This window comes from Rhinoderma darwinii, chromosome 3 (assembly GCF_050947455.1).
Source record: "Rhinoderma darwinii isolate aRhiDar2 chromosome 3, aRhiDar2.hap1, whole genome shotgun sequence".
NCBI classification, from domain to species: domain Eukaryota; kingdom Metazoa; phylum Chordata; class Amphibia; order Anura; family Rhinodermatidae; genus Rhinoderma; species Rhinoderma darwinii.
This window is the reverse complement of record NC_134689.1, coordinates 420,742,806-420,767,357: the sequence shown is the minus strand read 5'-3', so window position 1 is coordinate 420,767,357 and position 24,552 is coordinate 420,742,806. Positions and strand designations below refer to the sequence as shown.

Genomic DNA, 24,552 nt, shown 5'->3' with positions numbered 1-24,552 from the left:
TGTGTACAGTATAGTAGTAGTATGTGTGCAGTGTGGTGGTATTAGTTGTGTACAGTATAGTAGTATGTGTGCAGTGTGGTGGTATTAGTTGTGTACAGTATAGTAGTATGTGTGCAGTGTGGTGGTGGTAGTTGTGTACAGTATAGTAGTATGTGTGCAGTGTGGTGGTGGTAGTTGTGTACAGTATAGTAGTATGTGTGCAGTGTGGTGGTGGTAGTTGTGTACAGTATAGTAGTAGTATTTGTGCAGTGTGACTGTTCTATATGTGTATAGTATGGCAAAAAATTTTTTATTACCTTATACTGAAAGGTCCTCCGGGTAGAAAGCTTCAAGAGGAAACCTGCAGGTGTGTTGCTTTGGATGTGACTAGAGTATACCTCAGGATAATTAAATCTCAACATTGTGTGCAGATCCGTTCTCCCTCCTCTAAAATCACAGAGTTTCACCAATAGTGGTGACAGAGGATAATGTAACAGTGAGATTAGAGTGTCAGCTCTACTGACTGCAGAATTTTGTCAGGATGTGATGGCAGAATATTAACCCTTGTCCAGCTATAGGTGACATTCCCACAAAGGGTTTGTTACAATGTGTCAGTGCAGATATCCCTTTGAACTAAACACAGAAGCAGCTCAAATCTCTGCTCTATGCTGGACTCCTGCGCTGATACATTGTAATACACTAGCTGGACTGGATCAGGAAGGGTTACCTCTCACTGACAGCAAGCAGAGATACTCAAAATGGTGTTAAGTTTCTAATATACTTTGTGTTTAAATTCAAGAGGGGAGACGGATGTTTAGTTTATTAACATTTTTATGATTACAGTGAAATCTGTAAATGCGAAGTTACAAAAATATCTACAATTCATGATCATACATGGTAATGCTGGGACTTGTAGTGGCCTCTTTTATCATAGGCTGGTGTGTAGTGTGGCTGGACCCAAAAGTCTGTTAGTCCGGCACCTGATGGTCCAGCATGAGGATGACAGATTATCAGGATGCGCCTGTATATGTGAGTCATGTGTAGTTCTCACATCAGCCACTAGGTGTCGCTAAGCAGATCTGCCCCTTATATATCTAATCGGAAAAATGTAAAAGTTTTAAAAGAAATATATCGCATAATAACGTGAGAATAAACCAGACCCCCGCCCTATGTGGCTGATAACATAGAGCAATAACCCATGCGTGTCTATGAATGTTTGAGTGAAGCTATATCCTACATCTATGTGTGCGACGTACAGTGATGGGGGCTGCAGTGGGTTCTTGTGCCGGTTACTGAAATACACTGTCTTCTGGGATTATATTCGGCCCAGTGGCGCCACCTATTGGTATATCTAGAGCACTGCATGTTTCTCAGTTATTACTCCGCTGGATGATGAGATTGTAGTCCCCTCTTATTGACGTTCACTGTTACATGGAATAATTGTTTAGGGTCCTCAGCTCCGGAACATGGAGGATGATCTCGGGGTGTGCTAGAGGTGGTTCTGAGCCGTCTTCAGAAGGTTGAATCGTTCACAAACATGGTGGAGTCCATCTCGTGGCGGAATGACACCCTGGCTTTGCCGCTGAAGTAGGCCCGGCTCTGTTGGCCGTCCGTATCGCTGCCTGTTGAATTGGTGGAGCGGAGTCTGGGTTTCTCCTCCTGAGGGGGGGTGGCCACAGGGGTCTCTGAAAAAAAGAATTAACATGGGTAAAATGATCCTACTGTATGTACACTGAGCCACCACTGTATGTGCACTGTCCCAACTGTATGTACACTGCACCCCTCCTGTGTACACTGCACCCCACTGTTTGTACACTGCATCCAACTGCATGTGCGCTGCACCCCACTGTATGTGTACTGTATATGCACAGTGTTCCGCTGTATTACACTGTACCCCCACTGTATACACACTGCATCTCACTGCATATGCAGTGCACCCTACTGCATGCACAGCACACCCCCACTGTATGTGCATTACACCCCACTTTTGTACACTGCACCCACTGTATGTGAACTTGCTCTCGCTGTATGTGCACTGCCCCACTGTATGTGTGCTGCACCCCACTGTATGTGTTCTGCACCCCCACTATATGTGCGCTGCACCCTCACCGTATGTGCGCTGCACCCCTCATCGTATGTGCACTGCACCCCTCCTGTGTACACGGAACCCCCTCACCATATTTACCTTGCAGCCCCTCGCTGTATGTGCACTGCACCCCCTGACCATATGTACACTATATCCCTTCTGTGTACACTGCACCCCATCACTGTATTCACCTTGAACCCCCTCACCGTATGTATACTGCACCCCTCCTGTGTACACTGCACCCCTCACCATTTTTACCTTGCACCCCTCCTGTGTACACTGCACCCCCTCACCATTTTTTCCTTGCACCCCTCCTGTGTACACTGCACCCCCTCACCATTTTTTCCTTGCACCCCTCCTGTGTACACTGCACCCCCTCACCATTTTTTCCTTGCACCCCTCCTGTGTACACTGCACCCCCTCACCATTTTTCCTTGCACCCCTCCTGTGTACACTGCACCCCCTCAACATTTTTTCCTTGCACCCCTCCTGTGTACACTGCACCCCCTCACCATTTTTACCTTGCACCCCTCCTGTGTACACTGCACCCCCTCACCATTTTTTCCTTGCACCCCTCCTGTGTACACTGCACCCCCTCACCATTTTTACCTTGCACCCCTCCTGTGTACACTGCACCCCCTCACCATTTTTACCTTGCACCCCTCCTGTGTACACTGCACCCCTCACCATTTTTCCCTTGCACCCCTCCTGTGTACACTGCACCCCCTCATCATTTTACCTTGCACCCCTCCTGTGTACACTGCACCCCCTCATCATTTTACCTTGCACCCCTCCTGTGTACACTGCACCCCTCTCTCTATAACGACCACTTCTCACCTTCTTGACTACTTTTGCTCTTTTTCCGCTCTTTCCTCCTTCCATACCAGGGAAAACACCGCAGAACTTTCACTCCCATCCTGAGAAAAAGCAGACAGGAGTCAGTCCTCACCTTCCATATACACAGCGATGTACAGCACTGCCGGGAGAGCGTCATATTGTTCTCAGAAAAGACTATATACAGATCCAGACATATCTCCCATACCAGACATACCTCATGTCACACACTGTATATACGGCCTCCACCTGTACACGTCACCCACCCCCTATACACCATATTACATGCACAGGCTCCCATCACGGTGTTCTTTTCCTATATGTATATAATCCTATCATGTGTGATACTGTCTGCTGAGATGGTGTATCTAATCGTATCATGTGTGATACTGTCTGCTGAGCGACTGTATCTAATTCTATCATGTGTGATACTGTCTGCTGAGATGGTATATCTAATTCTATCATGTGTGATACTGTCTGCGGAGCTGTGTATCTAATCCTATCATGTGTGATACTGTCTGCTGAGCTGTGTATCTAATCCTATCATGTGTGATACAGTCTGCTGAGCTGTGTATCTAATCCTATCATGTGTGATACTGTCTGATGAGCCACTGTATCTAATTCTATCATGTGTGATACTGTCTGCTGAGATGGTGTATCTAATCCTATCATGTGTGATACTGTCTGATGAGCCACTGTATCTAATTCTATCATGTGTGATACTGTCTGATGAGCCAATGTATCTAATTCTATCATGTGTGATACTGTCTGCTGAGATGGTGTATCTAATCCTATCAGGTGTGATACTGTCTGCTGAGCTGTGTATCTAATCCTATCATGTGTGATACTGTCTGATGAGCCACTGTATCTAATCCTATCATGTGTGATACTGTCTGATGAGCCACTGTATCTAATCCTATCATGTGTGATACTGTCTGATGAGCCACTGTATCTAATTCTATCATGTGTGATACTGTCTGCTGGGCTGTGTATCTAATCCTATCATGTGTGATACTGTCTGCGGAGCTGTGTATATAATCCTATCATGTGTGATACTGTCTACTGAGCCACTGTATCTAATCCTATCATGTGTGATACTGTACTGAGCTGTGTATCTAATCCTATCATGTGTGATACTGTCTGCTGAGCTGTGTATCTAATCCTATCATGTGTGATACTGTCTGCTGAGCTGTGTATCTAATCCTATCATGTATGATACTGTCTGCGGAGCTGTGTATCTAATCCTATCATGTGTGATACTGTCTGCTGAGATGTGTATCTAATCCGATCATGTGTGATACTGTCTGCTGAGTTGTGTATCTAATTCTATCATGTGTGATACGGTTTGCTAAGATGGTGTATCTAAGCCGCTCATCTGCGATACACTCGCTCATCAGACTGTATCTAAGCGTCTCATGTGTGATACCATCAGGATTAGATACACAGGCTCTTTAGACAGTATCACATGATTGAAGAGCCAGTGTATCTAAGCCTATCATGTGATACTGTCTGATGAGCCTGTGTATCACAGATCAGAGGCTTAGACACACCAGCTCAGCAGACAGTATCACACATGATAGGATTAGATACATGGCTCAGCAGACAGTATCACACATTATAGAATTAGATACAACAGATCAGTAGACAGTATCACACATGATAGGATTAGATACACAGGATCATCAATCATGTGTGATACTGTCTTCTAATCTGTTGTATCTAAGCCTCTCATGTGATAGTCTGATGAGCCAGTGTATCTAAGCCTCTCATGTGTGATACGGTCTGCTGAGCCCTATATCTTATACAATCATGTGTGATACTGTCTGCTGAGCCATGTATCTAATCCTATCATGTGTGATACTGTCTGCTGAGCCACTGTATTTAAATCTATCATGTGTGATACTGTCTGCTGAGCCATGTATCTAATCCTATCATGTGTGATACTGTCTGATGAGCTGTGTATATAATCCTATCATGTGTGATACTGTCTGCTGAGCCAATGTATCTAATCCTATCATGTGTGATACTGTCTGACGAGCCACTGTATCTAATTCTATCATGTGTGATACTGTCTGACGAGCCACTGTATCTAATCCTATCATGTGTGATACTGTCTGACGAGCCACTGTATCTAAGCTTAGCATGTGTGGTACTGTTTTAGGAACCTCATGTAATACTATAGTGGTGAAGTCTTGCAGGTCAAGGGTCAGAGGTTACTGACACAGCAGGATGTAGTGTTGGGGATGAAAGTTGATTCCATTAATCTGCAGGGAACTGGATCCGAAAGAAAGAATCCAGGAGGCGTCCATTATAGAGGGGGATGGGGGAGCCGTGAATATAAGAAGAAATCGTAATAACCCAAAGACTCATTCCACAGAATCACGCGTTTCTGGTCAGGATGAGAGGACAGATTTATAGAATACATATATCTTACAGCGTTATTATTTCCTTATAAAGCAGCGCTGAGTACAGACGTCCACATCTCTGCCGGCTGAAATTAGTTCTCTAACAAAGTCTTTGCATTGAATTAGGTTCCTGTGCCTTTAAGAAGACATTGTTGAGAATGTAAAATATAATTTAAAGGGCAGTTCTATCTATTCTTAAAGCATGGCCCTATTTACCTAATGGGTTGCCCCTTACTTGTCCATTATCCGGGAGGAGTCCTATAATATAACATTCCGTTATATCGGCTTTTTAAAGAGGTTCTGTCACCACATTATAAGTGGCCTATCTTGTACATGATGTGATCGGCGCTGTAATGTAGAGAACAGTGGTCCTAGTAATAAAGAGTCTCTGTCACCACATTATTAGTGGCCTATCTTGTACATGATGTGATCGGAGCTGTAATGTAGAGAACAGTGGTCCTAGTAATAAAGAGTCTCTGTCACCACATTATTAGTGGCCTATCTTGTACATGATGTGATCGGAGCTGTAATGTAGAGAACAGTGGTCCTAGTAATAAAGAGTCTCTGTCACCACATTATTAGTGGCCTATCTTGTACATGATGTGATCGGAGCTGTAATGTAGAGAACAGTGGTCCTAGTAATAAAGAGGCTCTGTCACCACATTAGAAGTGGCCTATATTGTACATGATGTGATCGGCGCTGTAATGTAGATTACACCAGTGGTTTTTATTTAGAAAAACGATCATTTTTGACGGAGTTATGACCTATTTTAACTTTATGCTAATAACTTTCTCAATGGACAACTGGGCGTGTTTTACTATATGAACAACTGGGCGTTGTACAGAGGAGTGTGTGACGCTGACCAATCAGTGTCATACACTTCTTTCCATTCATTTACTCAGCACATAGTGATCTTACTAGATCACTATGTGCAGCCACATACACCCACACTAATGTAACTGCAGTGTCCTGACAGTGAATAGACATCACTACCAGTCAGGACGTGATGTATATTAACAATCCTGACACTTCGCTAACGTTTGTGTGAGATTTAAAGCACAGGAAGCGTAATCTCGCGAGATTACGCTGTAAATGACAACACAGCGTGATCTCAATGTGCTGTGCTGTAAATCAAGCACAAACGTTACTGAAGTGTCAGGCTTCTGAATAGACATCACGTCCTGGCTGGAGGTAATGTCTATTCATTGTCAGGACACTCGAGTAACGTTAATGTGTGTATGTGGCTGCACATAGTGATCTAGTAAGATCATTATGCGCTGTGTAAATGAATGGAGAGAAGTGTATGACGCTGATTGGTCACTGATTGGTCAGCGTCATACACTCCTCTGTACAACGCCCACTTGGCCAAAAAGAAAAACACGCCCAGTTGTCTATTAAGAAACTCATTAGCATAAATCTAATATAGGCCATAACTCCGTCAAAAATTATTGTTTTTCTAAATAAAAAACACTTCTGTGATCTACATTACAGCGCCAATCACATCATGTACAATATAGGCCACTTATAATGTGGTAAAACAACCTATAAGCGCACGAGCGCCAGGGACATAACATCCCAGTAGAATCTGAAAGTAAATACCATGGATAATAGGAAAATATATACTTTTATTAATGTATCACAATACATGGTATAACAATATCAAATGGTCGCATTAAGATGTGGGGATTTTTTGGTTATGTTTTCTGTGCTTCCCATGGTATTTTGTCATACTTACCGCTTTGTTACTCCTCTTGATATATGATCCGCCATATACAGTCTTTTAATACATTTGATATTGTTATACCATGTATTGTGATACATTAATAAAAGTATATATTTTCTTATTATCCATGGTATTTACTTTCAGATTCTACTGGGATGTTATGTCCCTGGCGCTCGTGCGCTTATAGGTTGTTTTCCTAGTTGGCTTGGGGTTTCTCCTCTGTCCTGTTGTACCTTATTTTGAGGTCCTTTTGTAGGTTTACCACTTATAATGTGGTGACAGAGCCTCTTTAACAGCCAAAGACCAGTGGTGTAGACCATAACGACTAAGAAGGATCCCGTTAAGAAGATATTGATCATGGTTCTCAAGGAGATCTTTTCAAGAAATGTGTTGTTGCCCATACAAACCAAAAATATTTCATATAACTACAGTGTTGGTGTTCATGCAACCAAAATGATTCCTGCTAAGATCCATGAGTGCCAAAAAGATTCTTGTTAGATGAAGAATGTGGTGGTGCCCATAGAAACCAAGAAGATAACAGCTGAGAACCTTGATGTTGGCCTTGCGTAGATCTCTGATGTTAACGATGGCAACCAAGAAGATTTAGCCAGGGACAATGGTGTTGCTTATGGCAACCAAAAGATTGCAGCTTAAGGCGTAAGGTGCCTGTAGAAACCAAGAAGACATCAGCTAAAATAATTGATGTTCCTCATAGCAATCAAAAATATTCCTGCTAAGATCAGTGGCGTTGACCATTAGAACCAAGAATATTCCTGCTAAGATCAGTGGTGTTGACCATCAGAACCAAGAATATTCCTGCTAAGATCAGTGGTGTTGACCATCAGAACCAAGAATATTCCTGCTAAGATCAGTGGCGTTGACCATTACAACCAAGAAGATTCCTGCTAAGATCAGTGGTGTTGACCATTAGAACCAAGAAGATTCCTGCTAAGATCAGTGGTGTTGATCATCAGAACCAAGAATATTCCTGCTAAGATCAGTGGTGTTGACCATCAGAACCAAGAATATTCCTGCTAAGATCAGTGGTGTTGACCATTAGAACCAAGAAGATTCCTGCTAAGATCAGTGGTGTTGACCATCAGAACCAAGAATATTCCTGCTAAGATCAGTGGTGTTGACCATTAGAACCAAGAAGATTCCTGCTAAGATCAGTGGTGTTGATCATCAGAACCAAGAATATTCCTGCTAAGATCAGTGGTGTTGACCATTAGAACCAAGAAGATTCCTGCTAAGATCAGTGGTGTTGACCATCAGAACCAAGAATATTCCTGCTAAGATCAGTGGTGTTGACCATCAGAACCAAGAATATTCCTGCTAAGATCAGTGGCGTTGACCATTAGAACCAAGAAGACTCCAGCTAAAAACACTGATGTGACTCTTGGCATGAATCTTTTTTGGTACAAAGACCGGGAGTGATGTCTACGGCAACCAAAAATATTCCAGCTTGGAACAGTGGTCTCATGCCAATGAAAAGTTTGAGGTCAAGGATGGGGTGAAACCCATGACAACCAAGAACATTCCCATTGTTATTACTTATGGTATTAAAAAAAGATTCGGGCAGAGAAGGTGGTTTTGTCCATAAGAAAATCAATGATGGTTCTCAAGACACCAAATGTTTTTGGTTAGGAAAGGTTGTGTTACCCAGAGGAATCAAGAAGACGCTGGCCAAGACAAGTGATGTCACTAAGAAGATACCAAGAAGACACCAGCTAAGAATAGTGGCGTTACCCATGGTGACCCAGCAGATTCCATCTGTTATACAATGTCCACAACCACATGAGGTATCTCTGCCCTCCTGGTGCCTACACCCCTGTTTATCATATCTCATTACTGCATGGCAAAGGATAGACCTGAAATTCTAGTTCAAGATGTATTTCCCACTTATAAATTTACATAAGGAACACAGAGGAACATCTCTGGAGAACAGTGAGGAACGTCACCTATAACTGGGTGTCAATCAATACCCCGGGGTGCGGCTGAAAACCAAATATATTTATACAAAGTCCACACCAATAACATTAATAAATTATTCCTGATGGATTACGGGAAGGTGTCATCCTCCGACTCTACGAAAATCCATCGTCAGTGGTTCTACAATGCAAGAGCCAATTCTTGAGGAGACCCAAAGCTTTGGCAAGACCAGGGCCAGCCTTACATTGGATGGTGCCATGTGCAGTACCTTCTGTTGGTGCCCCTCCTCAATGACCATTCCGTACAGTGCCACACAACATGGTGCATAAGTAGAAGTGCCACATAATGCCTCTCACATACAGTGCTCAAGTGCCAACATGCAGTCACCAAATAACAGGGCCATACATAAAGCCATTAATCCCAGCGCAATATAATGTCTCCATAATACGGCTATACAATTAATATTAAGATTCATGGTGGTCACAAACCTTGAGTATCGTGCCTCCTGCTACACCACTTTTAGCAGGGCCGGCTCATGTGCCATGTGTGATCACTCAGGTTGCACACCCCTAAGGCCAGCTCTGGGAAAAACCCAATAGTGGACCGTCCCCTCTACTACCGCATCATGCCCCAATAGTGGGTTCTCCACTACCAGAAGACCTCATTGAGGTTTCTACTCAGTCCACAGGTTTCGGGCAGCCCATAAATTGGGAGAATCTCTGCAGGCACAGTGCCAACCTCTAACACCACCATTATTGGCTCTTTATTGTTCATCTCTTATCCTTGGGCGCTGATCCCCTCCCCCCTCCATCCTAGAAGCAGTAGGACATTCCTTCGAAGACGGTGGAGAAGACTCATTATAATGACAATTTGTCTATGGGGTCTCTGAGGGTAACAAGAGGGAAGGAGATTCTACTTATAAGGGACTCCGCGCCATGTGTGCTGTAGAATAGATGATTGGCTTCTATTTAATCACAGCGATCCCTGAAATCAATGGCTTTTCAGACCTATCAATCTATCGTAGATTTCAAGTTCTGAAAATGTCCCTAAAGGTCCAGGCACGTTACAGAGCTCCAGCAACCCTTTACAGGTGATGAGGGGACCTCACCCATGTTATGTCAACAGATTGTTTATAGAGGTATTCCCCTTTAAGAAATGCACGACACTACACTTAAAGGGATTGTCCATTTTTGAAAACTCAGTCTGATATTGCAGGTCCTGCTTCGATAACCTGAATAAGGGGGCTTCCCAACACTAGATGCCCCCCCAATCAGTTATTTGTGGAAGTGGGCGGCGTTCTCTTTCGCATAATGTGCACATCGCAATGAATGATGGTCCAGGCCATAAATTATTTACATTGAGTATCCCTGCTGTCCTCCTATGATGAACGCTGCGCCTAACAGAGCCCTTGGCCCTGTCTAATAAAGTGGAGGGGGGAGGGGGCTCAAGGCGTTGTCCTCCAGCTTTCCCAGACTCCTGAATGGCACGACTGCCTAGTTATACCATTGTATGGGAGTGGCCATATTGGTTGTCACCCAGCTTTACCAGGATCAGAAATAAGTAAGAATCATCTGCCTTGGAATCTACATTAGGATCTATTGCAGAATTAGTGGTGGGGGAGGGGGCTATATAATGGTGTGTCCGCCTAATGATCACACGGCCCATACATTACATAGAATGAGGGGAGGGTAAAGCAGGGCGGACGAGTCTTTGTCCTCTTGAAGATAAATTCCTAGACACAGTAACTGGTTGCTTATCTATAATAGTGTCTGTCCCTTTAATGACCTTAAAGTTTTTCTATTTTCTGTGTGCTTAAATGCAACCTATTGTTCTCTGTTATCAGCCATATCTGATTGGAGTGGGGGGGGGGGGAGGCTGAGATTTAAAGGATATGGTGATAAGAAAACAAATAATAATGCCATTCCTTTAAAGGGACTTTAACCCTGCAGACCATCTCTCCATTAGCTGTGACGTTTAGTGCAAACTATTGCTCCCTGTTATCAGCCATTTTACTATTGACTGTTGTGGACTTCCATTGGATAACTGACAAGGGCTGGGCCATTATCACTACTTGATGTAACATTTTGCACATATTGTGCAATCTTTGTAACGATGTATCATCAGCCCGACGAGTTCCTACAAGTTTATGGGGTAAATCCTGAGCCAAAATAATACAAACGATACATTGCAATGCTCTGCAGATCTAGAGAGGTGTGATAATCTGCAGAATAGATCAGTATGTATCTGGCAGGATGGGGCAGAGCGATGTTCTGCAGCTCTTTGGAGAGGTCAGTGATGTAATAATCTGCAGAATAGATCAATATGTAACTGGACTCAGTAATGTGATTCCTCGCTACCCTCAGTCACACCGGACCCAAGAGCTTGCACTTTCCTCCCATCTCACCTTTCTCCAGTAGCTCCGGGGTCTGCAGAGATTTCCGCACGTCTTCAATGTAGAGAAATTCCACTGGGACCTATAGACGAGAAACTGGTTTTTCAACATCCTAAAAAAAGAGAGTTGTGCACCATGTAACCCCACACGTACGTGGAGCCGCCCCCCACTCCTCAATGGAGCCTCTGTCAGCTGCCTCCCAAATATATCCATGTACACAACCAGTGTATTACACAATCACACACACAATGTCAGAGGGTGTATAACACAGTCATCAATTATACATCAACCAGTGACCCCCACCCAGTATAAAATATGTCATCACTGTAAGTGTGTATAATACAGATGTATGTGTGGGACGCAGACTGTGTGAGTGTGTGTGTGATACAGACAGTGAGTGTGTGTGGTACAGACTGTGTGAGCGTGTGTAATGCAGACTGTGTGAGCGTGTGTAATGCAGACTGTGTGAGCGTGTTTGTGATACAGACTGTGAGTGTGTGTGGTACAGACTGTGAGTGTGTGTGGTACAGACTGTGTGAGCGTGTGTAATGCAGACTGTGTGAGCGTGTGTAATGCAGACTGTGTGAGCGTGTTTGTGATACAGACTGTGAGTGTGTGTGGTACAGACTGTGAGTGTGTGTGGTACAGACTGTGTGAGCGTGTTTGTGATACAGACTGTGAGTGTGTGTGTGGTACAGACGGAGTGTGTGTGGTACAGACTGTGTGAGCGTGTGTAATGCAGACTGGGAGTGTTTGTATGATACAGACTGTGCGCGTTATACAGACTGTGAGAGTGTGCGTATGATACAGACTGTGAGAGTGTGCGTATGATACTGACCGTGCGAGTGTGCGTATGATACTGACCGTGCGAGTGTACGTATGATACTGACCGTGCGAGTGTGTGTATGATACCGACCGTGCACATAATGCAGACTGCGCGATTGTGTGTATGATACAGACTGTGAGAGTGTGCGTATGATACAGACCGTGCGAGTGTGCATATGATACTGACCGTGCGAGTGTGCGTATGATACTGACCGTGCGAGTGTGCGTATAATACTGGCCGTGCGAGTGTGCGTATGATACTGACCGTGCGAGTGTGCGTATGATACTGACCGTGCGAGTGTGCGTATGATACTGACCGTGCGAGTGTGTGTATGATACCGACCGTGCGCATTATACAGACTGCGCGATTGTGTGTATGATAAAGACTGCGCGTTATACAGACGGTGCGAGTGTGTGTATGATACAGACTGTGCAAGTTATACAGACTGTGCGAGTGTGCGTATGATACAGACGGTGCGAGTGTGTGTATGATACAGACGGTGCGAGTATGATACCGACTGTGCGCATTATACAGACTGCGCGAGTGTGTGTGGATGATACAGAATGTGTGTGTGTATGTGTATGTGTATGATACAGACTGAGTGTGTGTGTGATGGAGACTGTGTGCGTCTGTATGATACAGACTGTAATCTGTATCATACACACTCTTACAATCTCTGGCACACACAAACATCCTCTCTCAATCTGTGCAATACGCTCTCTCAATCTGTGCAATACGCTCTCTCAATCTGTGCCATACGCTCTCTCAATCTGTGCCATACGCTCTCTCAATCTGTGCCATACGCTCTCACAATATGTACCATACGCTCTCACAATATGTACCATACGCTCTCACAATATGTACCATACGCTCTCACAATATGTATCATACGCTCTCACAATATGTACCATACGCTCTCACAATATGTATCATACGCTCTCACAATATGTACCATACGCTCTCACAATATGTATCATACACTCTCACAATATGTAGCATACGCTCTCACAATATGTACCATACGCTTTCACAATATGTACCATACGCTCTCACAATATGTACCATACGCTCTCACAATATGTATCATACGCTCTCACAATATGTGCCATACGCTCTCACAATATGTATCATACGCTCTCACAATATGTATCATACGCTCTCACAATATGTACCATACGCTCTCACAATATGTACCATACGCTCTCACAATATGTACCATACGCTTTCACAATATGTATCATACGCTCTCACAATATGTACCATACGCTCTCACAATATGTATCATACGCTCTCACAATATGTACCATACGCTCTCACAATATGTACCATACGCTCTCACAATATGTATCATACGCTCTCACAATATGTACCATACGCTCTCACAATATGTACCATACGCTCTCACAATATGTACCATACGCTCTCACAATATGTATCATACGCTCTCACAATATGTGCCATACGCTCTCTCAATCTGTGCCATACGCTCTCTCAATCTGTGCCATACGCTCTCACAATATGTACCATACGCTCTCACAATATGTACCATACGCTCTCACAATATGTATCATACTCTCTCACAATATGTAGCATACGCTCTCACAATATGTAGCATACGCTCTCACAATATGTACCATACGCTCTCACAATATGTACCATACGCTCTCACAATATGTACCATACGCTCTCACAATATGTACCATACGCTCTCACAATATGTATCATACGCTCTCACAATATGTACCATACGCTCTCACAATATGTATCATACGCTCTCACAATATGTACCATACGCTCTCACAATATGTATCATACGCTCTCACAATATGTACCATACGCTCTCACAATATGTATCATACAGTCTTGCAATTTGTAAACGGTACCATAAACACTCACATAGTCTGTATCTTACACAAAGACAAGCTGTATTTTAGACTCTCCCAATCTCTACCATACACTCTCACACAATTTGGATCAAACACTCACAATCTGTGTCACACACACACGTGTGCTCAAATAACTTAAACAAACACACACACACACACACACACACACACACACACACACACACACACACACACAATTTAAAATAATTCTGACATTCATACAAACTGCACCACACAACAAATAATCTGAGCTGCATCTATTTCACAATCTCCACACACACAATCTGAACTGTGTCACACATCACCAGACGTAATCTGCGAGATCATAGAAGAAATCATTACTTACCCCGAATGTTTCTCACTCCAGAACAAACTTATCCAAGTTCACACTTTGCCAGACTGAGTGTATGTGAGTGTGAGTGTCTTATGTCACTCCTCCCTCCACTGCTCCCTACATGATCATAGCTCCCTTATCTACTGTGTACACAGGACACTGCCCCCTTAACTCCTGCCATACATTAAATGTATATATCCATACAGCCTGACCTCCTTATACACATGACACTGCCACTTTAATTATAAATCTACATAATGCATGCATAAACATGATGCACATAGTACTGTCCCTTTAACCGCTAGTAAAATCTAAACAACAAAACACTATATGAAAAAGACATGCGTCTACAGAAGTCTCTAATACACAGACATCACAACACTGCCTCCGCCTAATACACAAACATCAGAACACAGCCTCCACCTAATACACAAACATCACAACCCAGCCTCCACCTAATACACAGACATCACAACACAGCCTCAACCTAATACACAGATATCACAACACAGCCTCCACCTAATACACAGACATCAGAACACAGCCTTCACCTAATACACAGACATCACAACACTGCCTCCGCCTAATACACAAACATCAGAACACAGCCTCCACCTAATACACAAACTTCACAACCCAGCCTCCACCTAATACACAGACATCACAACACAGCCTCAACCTAATACACAGATATCACAACACAGTCTCCACCTAATACACAGACATCAGAACACAGCCTTCACCTAATACACAGACATCACAACATAGCCTCCACCTAATACACAGACATCACAACCCAGCCTCCGCCTAATACACAGACATCACAACACAGCCTCCACCTAATACACAGACATCACAACACAGCCTCCACCTAATACACAGACATCAAAACACAGCCTCCATTTAATACACAGAAATCACAACACTGCCTCAACCCAATACACAGACATCACAACACAGCCTCCACCTAATACACAGACATCACAACACTGCCTCCACCTAATACACAGACATCACAACCCAGCCTCCGCCTAATACACAGACATCACAACACAGCCTCCACCTAAAACACAGACATCACAACACAGCCTCCACCTAATACACAGACATCACAACACAGCCTCCACCTAATACACAGACATCACAACACAGCCTCCACCTAATACACAGACATCACAACACAGCCTCAACCTAATACACAGATATCACAACACAGTCTCCACCTAATACACAGACATCAGAACACAGCCTCCACCTAATACACAGCTATCACAACACCTCATCCACCTAATACACAGACATCACAACACAGCCTCCACCTAATACACAGACATCACAACCCAGCCTCCGCCTAATACACAGACATCACAACACAGCCTCCACCTAATACACAGACATCACAACACAGCCTCCACCTAATACACAGACATCAAAACACAGCCTCCATCTAATACACAGAAATCACAACACTGCCTCAACCCAATACACAGACATCACAACACTGCCTCCACCTAATACACAGGCATCACAACCCAGCCTCCGCCTAATACACAGACATCACAACCCAGCCTCCACCTAAAACACAGACATCACAACACAGCCTCCACCTAATACACAGACATCACAACACAGCCTCCACCTAATACACAGACATCACAACACAGCCTCCACCTAATACACAGACATCACAACACAGCCTCCACCTAATACACAGACATCAAAACACAGCCTCCATCTAATACACAGAAATCACAACACTGCCTCAACCCAATACACAGACATCAGAACACAGCCTCCACCTAATACACAGACATCACAACACAGCCTCCACCTAATACACAGACATCACAACACAGCCTCCACCTAATACACAGACATCAAAACACAGCCTCCATCTAATACACAGAAATCACAACACTGCCTCAACCCAATACACAGACATCAGAACACAGCCTCCACCTAATACACAGACATCACAACACTGCCTCAACCCAATACACAGACATCAGAACACAGCCTTCACCTAATACACAGACATCACAACACAGCCTCCACCTAATACACAGACATCACAACACTGCCTCCGCCTAATACACAAACATCAGAACACAGCCTCCACCTAATACACAAACATCACAACCCAGCCTCCACCTAATACACAGACATCACAACACAGCCTCAACCTAATACACAGATATCACAACACAGCCTCCACCTAATACACAGACATCAGAACACAGCCTTCACCTAATACACAGACATCACAACACTGCCTCCGCCTAATACACAAACATCAGAACACAGCCTCCACCTAATACACAAACTTCACAACCCAGCCTCCACCTAATACACAGACATCACAACACAGCCTCAACCTAATACACAGATATCACAACACAGTCTCCACCTAATACACAGACATCAGAACACAGCCTTCACCTAATACACAGACATCACAACATAGCCTCCACCTAATACACAGACATCACAACCCAGCCTCCGCCTAATACACAGACATCACAACACAGCCTCCACCTAATACACAGACATCACAACACAGCCTCCACCTAATACACAGACATCAAAACACAGCCTCCATCTAATACACAGAAATCACAACACTGCCTCAACCCAATACACAGACATCACAACACAGCCTCCACCTAATACACAGACATCACAACACTGCCTCCACCTAATACACAGACATCACAACCCAGCCTCCGCCTAATACACAGACATCACAACACAGCCTCCACCTAAAACACAGACATCACAACACAGCCTCCACCTAATACACAGACATCACAACACAGCCTCCACCTAATACACAGACATCACAACACAGCCTCCACCTAATACACAAACATCACAACCCAGCCTCCACCTAATACACAGACATCACAACACAGCCTCAACCTAATACACAGATATCACAACACAGTCTACACCTAATACACAGACATCAGAACACAGCCTCCACCTAATACACAGCTATCACAACACCTCATCCACCTAATACACAGACATCACAACACAGCCTCCACCTAATACACAGACATCACAACCCAGCCTCCGCCTAATACACAGACATCACAACACAGCCTCCACCTAATACACAGACATCACAACACAGCCTCCACCTAATACACAGACATCAAAACACAGCCTCCATCTAATACACAGAAATCACAACACTGCCTCAACCCAATACACAGACATCACAACACAGCCTCCACCTAATACACAGACATCACAACACTGCCTCCACCTAATACACAGGCATCACAACCCAGCCTCCGCCTAATACACAGACATCACAACCCAGCCTCCACCTAAAACACAGACATCACAACACAGCCTCCACCTAATACACAGACATCACAACACAGCCTCCACCTAATACACAGACATCACAACACAGCCTCCACCTAATACACAGACATCACAACACAGCCTCCACCTAATACACAGACATCAAAACACAGCCTCCATCTAATACACAGAAATCACAACACTGCCTCAACCCAATACACAGACATCAGAACACAGCCTCCACCTAATACACAGACATCACAACACAGCCTCCACCTAATACACAGACATCACAACACAGCCTCCACCTAATACACAGACATCAAAACACAGCCTCCATCTAATACACAGAAATCACAACACTGCCTCAACCCAATACACAGACATCAGAACACAGCCTCCACCTAATACACAGACATCACAACACTGCCTCAACCCAATACACAGACATCAGAACACAGCCTTCACCTAATACACAGACATCACAACACAGCCTCCACCTAATACACAGACATCACAACACTGCCTCCGCCTAATACACAAACATCAGAACACAGCCTCCACCTAATACACAAACATCACAACCCAGCCTCCACCTAATACACATACATCACAACACAGCCTCAACCTAATACACAGATATCACAACACAGCCTCCACCTAATACACAGACATCACAACCCAGCCTCCGCCTAATACAGAGACATCACAACACAGCCTCCACCTAATACACAGACATCACAACACAGCCTCCATCTAATACACAGAAATCACAACACTGCCTCAACCCAATACACAGACATCAGAACACAGCCTCCACCTAATACAGAGATATCACAACACAGCCTCCACCTAATACACAGACATCACAACACAGCATCCACCTAATACACAGACATCAGAACACAGCCTCCATCTAATACACAGAAATCACAACACTGCCTCAACCCAATACACAGACATCAGAACACAGCCTCCACCTAATACACAGATATCACAACACAGCCTCCACCTAATACACAGACATCACAACACAGCCTCCACCTAATACACAGACATCACAACACAGCCTCCACCTAATACACAGACATCACAACACAGCCTCCACCTAATACACAGACATCACAACACAGCCTCCACCTAATACACAGACATCACAACACAGCCTCCACCTAATACACAGACATGAGAACACAGCCTTCACCTAATACACAGACATCACAACACAGCCTCCACCTAATACACAGACATCACAACACAGCCTCCACCTAATACACAGACATCAGAACACAGCCTCCACCTAATACACAGACATCAGAACACAGCCTCCACCTAATACACAAACATCACAACAGAGCCTCCACCTAATACACAGACATCACAACACAGCCTCAACCTAATACACAGACATCACAACACAGCCTCCACCTAATACACAGCTATCACAACACCTCATCCACCTAATACACAGACATCAGAACAGTATCCCCCCCAATACACATACATCAGAACACTGCCTCCACCTAAGGCCGGATTCACATGAGCGTTTGTGTTTTGCGCGTGCAAGAAACTCAGCGTTTTCCGCGCGCAAAAGGTACATAACAGCTCCGTGTGTCAGCAGCGTATGATGCGTGCTTTTCGCGCAGCCGCCATCATTATGACACTCTGTTTGTATGTTTGTAGCACGTGGTGCTTTTCTGTTTTCATTCATAGTTTGTTTTTACTGCTGTTGCGCGAATCACGCGCGTCCCACGGAAGTGCTTCCAGGTGCTGCGTGTGATTTTCACGCACCCATTGACTTCGATGGGTGCGTGATGCGCAAAAAACACACAAATATGGGACATGTCGTGAGTTTTACGCAGCGGACGCACTCTGCGTGGAAACCACTGACTGTCTGATCGGCCCCATAGACTAACATAGGTCCGTGCGAGGGGCGTGAAAATCACGCGCGTTGCACAGACGTATTATACGTTCGTGTGAATAAGCCCTAATATACATAAATCAGAACACTGCCTCTACCTAATACACAGACATCACAACCCAGCCTCCACCTAATACACAGACATCACAACACAGCCTCCACCTAATACACAGACATCACAACACAGCCTCCACCTAATACACAGAAATCACAACACTGCCTCAACCCAATACACAGACATCAGAACACAGCCTCCACCTAATACACAGACATCACAACACAGCCTCAACCTAATACACAAACATCAGAACACAGCCTCCACCTAATACACAAACATCACAACACAGCCTCCACCTAATACACAGACATCACAACACAGCCTCCACCTAATACACAGACATCACAACACAGCCTCCACCTAATACACAGAAATCACAACACTGCCTCAACCCAATACACAGACATGAGAACACAGCCTCCACCTAATACACAGAAATCACAACACAGCCTCCACCTAATACACAGACATCAGAACACAGCCTCCACCTAATACACAGACATCAGAACACAGCCTCCACCTAATACACAGACATCACAACACAGCCTCAACCTAATACACAGATATCACAACACAGCCTCCACCTAATACACAGACATCACAACCCAGCCTCCACCTAATACACAGACATGAGAACACAGCCTATACCTAATACACAGATAATGTCTCATATCTTATCTAAGGTGATAGACCCAGTTGATTCCTTTCTGGTATTTCACAATAGATGTTATTTACTCAGGGGTCACATACTTTCTCATCTCAGTTACTATTTAACCTCGTTAACCAGTCTTGACTATTATGTAAGCACGTATTCACACATGTATTCATTACACCTGTCCTCCTCGGGTCAAAGTGGTTGTACACAGTCCCTCACCCCTCCACCATACATGGCCGAGTGACCACCCATAAACCGTGATAACACTCTAGCAGCCCCTCCCCCACCTAACCTCTAGGCATGTCCCTATATGTATGGACAATCCCTCTGTCCTTTCCTATGCCCTTATCTATAGTCTAATTATATTCTCTGATCAGTGGGCGGAGTTGCCACTATGAGTTCCTGCTCCGAGGTTCAGGACACACTCGCTGCTATTTTTATTGGATGACCTACACGAGGGCCAGACCATATATTCCTCCACCACATTGGTGAACTTCCAGGTAACTCTGACAAAACACTGAAAATTAATTTTATTTTGTTTGAGTCTGTTGTTTATCATGAGATAAGCGGCAGAAAGTGTTCTGGCAGCCACTTATCACACCATAGAAATAAAGTCCATTTTGCCTTATCCGCAGTTGGAGAGTGAAGTTGTTGGTTGAACAACCCCCTAACCTAGCCCACATTATAGCAGTGCTCCATGCTCTGGAACCTATATTTCCCATAGTGCTTTGCTCAGGCACCACATGGCAGGGTGTGTCCAGATCACATCTAACAGAAGCTATAGTTATATAAATCATCAAATCGTCCCAAATTGTGAGCAAGATGCTGGTGAGACAGAGATGAAGGTCTAAGGCACAGGAGAGGCGGCAGACTGTTCTCTGTGCAGCAGCATGCAGCATGTCACAGGCAGTGTGCAAACTTGAGTCCACCGCAGGCAGAGGCAGGGAAATAATTTATAGGAAGAGCCTGGAGGAGATTTAGTGACAACAGCACTCACCTTTATTTCAATCCCAAATCATGAAACATTTTAAGCCCCACCCTGTTCCACCTACGTGTGCCCCCAAATTGCAAGAACGCCCCTTTATTTAGTTGTGACAACCTCTCATTCATGGCTTTCTTATCCTGTGCTTCATCTATGAAAACCATTTTATATGGACTGAAAGTTCTGGGATGAATCTGAATATTCAGATCCAGACTAACAACCTGATACGGCAATGATATGCGCTATGTGGAGTTCCCCTTTAAGAAAAAAAAAAGTCTATTTTGATAATCCAGTGGTTCATCTGAAGATTGTAAGCTTTGGTGAGTCAGATGTCTGAATCTACTATATGCAGAGAAGAAAAATTCTCTAGAAAGGTGCAGGAATTCCGCGTTGACAACCCGGGAACTGTGGTGTCAGCGATAAAAGTAGACCTATTTTCACTAGTGACAGATGCAGAAAAGCTTGTTCCCAAGAGCTTACAATCTAAAAGTGACAATTGCATAACAATTTCTATCCAGATCTTCATTCAACTGCATCGCCCCCTACAGGCTGGACATAATACAACAGGGAAACTTATATATTTGTTTATCTTGTATATAAAGAGATAGAACAATTGAAGTGAGGGATACAAATGGAGATTTATATATCAATAAACTAACTAACAGCGCTGTTCCTCCATAGATTTCTAGTTTAAGAATAGAATGCAAGAACTGCAGTGAAGACTGACACTTTCTGTCTGTTTGAGGAATAACAATGCAGATTTATAAGCCATTCAAGGTCTGTGGAATGATGGGGGTCACATCTGGAAAGGATATACAACACTTTTTTCCTCCCTCCACAAATTTCTAGTTTAAGAACAGAATGCCAGAACTGCAGTGAAGACTGACACAGAGCAGTAGAAGCGAGAAAATGTGGGTGGCAATGTGGATTTATATGTTATTCAGGGTCTGTGGAAAGCTGAGTGACACCCCCTGTGGTTCCTGTAAAGTCGGTCATCAGTGGTTGTCACTCCGCATCTGTTACCTCTGTAGGCGATAACTAAGCCACAGGCCGCAGTGATGTCACACCAGAGGACGATGAAGGGGAACTTTTTGGAGGTGCAAATGTTCTCGGCCAAGAATGTCCTACAAGCCGTCGACCCCTTCAGGATCCTCCTGGTTCTCGTCCCCCCACCTTCTCCATGTATCTCTCATGTAAACAGGTCTGTGCGCCAAGTCCTCCAATGTGGGCCACGTCCCGTAAACCTCGGCTGCGCCTCCTCCGTCAGTTTAACTCCGTAATAACCGCAGCAAAAAAAAAAAAAAATCACCGTTACTCCAAAAACAACAAAAATTTCACATTTTTATTTTACATTTTCTAATTTTTTTTTCTGTTTTATGATTTTGATAACCAGGGAAGCAATGCCAGGGGTGGGGTCCCGAGATTGGGGACAAATGCCCCTAAGGTCTGAGTCTTGTTGATAGTCCCCGCTCCTTGCTTTCGACAATGCATTAAGATGGTGCCCGTGATTTTTTGGGCTGAACACACGGGCGTCTTGGCATCGATCACATTCCTTTTTTACGACCTGTGAGGACTGAGAACACTTTTTCGATCGTGTCCTAAAGGAAATTTTGGGTTTGGGTAAATTTATGAATGAGAATGTAGAAGTAAACCCAATTAACCCCTCCCTGCCAGCAATTCACCTGCAGGACCCCTCCCAATGTGCTAAATAGACGGCGTCTTTTCTGCCACAATGGCCCCTAGTGGCAAAGAACACACCGTGCACATCTGAGCCCCCTGCAAACCAGCTGTCCCCATCCTGAGGATATCCAAAGCTACAGGGCATGCTGGGAATTGTAGTATTATAACATCTGGAGCGCCACCGGTGAAGAACACAAATGTATAATGTGGTCCAGTAAGATGAAGAGAATATTTCATGCATGGGATATGTTACATTGTAACAAGCCAATCAGCTGTATGAACAGGACTACATCAGTACGGATCAATCCTAAGCGCTAAACACAGATCTCTCTGCTGTCCTGGGCTCCAGGTTGATAAACACTGCACTGATACATTGTAACAGGCCAATCAGCTGTATGAAAACAATCCTATGTGAGCTAAACACAGCACAAGCACGAATCTCTCCTGTCCTCCAGGCTGTAAATTGTTCACCGATACATTGTAACAAGCTCATCAGCTGTATGAACAGGACTAAGTTGCAATGTAACAATTCTCTATGAGCTATACACAGCAGCAGCACAAATCTCTCTCCTGTCCTGAGCTTCAGGATATTAATTACTCACTGATACATTGTAACAAGCTCATCAGCTGTAGGAACAGGACTAGGTTGGGATGTTACAATCCTCTGTGAGCTCAACACAGCAGCAGCACAAAGGCTGATAACTCTACAATGATACATTGTAACAAACTCCTCGGCTGTATGAGCAGTAGTAGGCTGGAATACTCTACACTGATACATTGTAACAAACCTTTTGTTAGGTCCTAGACTGAGTATTAAACCATCCGCCCCAGCAATCGTAATGCCGGTATATCAGAACCCCCCCCCCCTCCAAAGTTAGCTACTTCCTCCGTCACCATTGGATGACATTTCCCAGCATTCTTTGAGGTTTTAGGGCTATATATGGGGGTGAAGCGTCTGGTCTGTATTTGTGTCTATCAGGGACGTGTCAGAGATTTAGTCACTGATACCAGATGATGTGATTGAAGTATGTCTCTATTGACTGCCAGGCAGAACTGACAGAGGGAGGGTGAGGGCTGAGATCCTTCTAGGTGACAAGGTGACACATAAATTAGCCTTATGAGGGCCAATATGGCCGACAATGGTGGATGTCCGGCAGCTACTCTCTGATCCAGCAGACGACTGGAGGATAGACAGCGGAGATTATAAGAGAAGGACTGCGCATAGGGATTCAGGGGAGGCCATTGGTCCATGTTACAGTTTATGGTGGGGGGGGGGGGGGTCTCTGGCGTTACACTGAAGGGATCAGTCAGGCAATTCCAAAAATGTTTGGTCCAATCTCCTGCCAAGAAAAGATACCCCAGGGAACCTGTCAATGGGGAAGCGCAGCCGTAGATGGTGCGGAGAATCGTCCATTAATAAGAAGATTCCGGTGGGGGGGGTGTAAACTTTTCATTTTCTCATTTTTCTCTTCTGCAGCATTCCTCACAACCAATAAACTGGATATAACGTCTCAGACGCCTTCCTGTAAATCCTGGAGCGGGA

General features: G+C 44.3%; 1 protein-coding gene across 3 annotated transcripts; it reads right to left on the bottom strand.

Annotated features, from left to right (window-relative positions):
- Nucleotides 1–792: 792 nt before the first annotated feature.
- On the bottom strand, nucleotides 793–23,494 carry C3H17orf114 (chromosome 3 C17orf114 homolog). 3 transcript variants are annotated; one of them, XM_075855554.1, is made up of 4 exons: nucleotides 22,353–23,494; nucleotides 11,365–11,434; nucleotides 2,903–2,982; nucleotides 793–1,664 (listed from the first exon to the last, which is right to left on the bottom strand). In XM_075855554.1, the coding sequence occupies exons 3-4, from the start codon at nucleotides 2,979–2,981 to the stop codon at nucleotides 1,492–1,494; spliced, it is 252 nt and encodes an 83-aa protein (XP_075711669.1). In that variant the 5' UTR covers nucleotide 2,982; nucleotides 11,365–11,434; nucleotides 22,353–23,494; the 3' UTR covers nucleotides 793–1,491. The 3 variants fall into 3 exon arrangements, with proteins under 3 accessions (XP_075711669.1, XP_075711671.1, XP_075711670.1); XM_075855556.1 differs by lacking the exon at nucleotides 22,353–23,494 and adding an exon at nucleotides 14,411–14,497; XM_075855555.1 differs by lacking the exon at nucleotides 22,353–23,494 and having other exon boundaries at nucleotides 11,365–11,554.
- Nucleotides 23,495–24,552: the final 1,058 nt, after the last annotated feature.

Excerpts from the sequence above, each read along its gene's own strand:
- C3H17orf114 (XM_075855554.1), bottom strand. The coding sequence starts at position 2,981 with ATGGGAGTGAAAGTTCTGCGGTGTTTTCCCTGGTATGGAAGGAGGAAA. Across the intron at positions 1,665-2,902 it reads GAGCAAAAGTAGTCAAGAAG|AGACCCCTGTGGCCACCCCC; the intron begins GTGAGAAGTGGT and ends TCTTTTTTTCAG.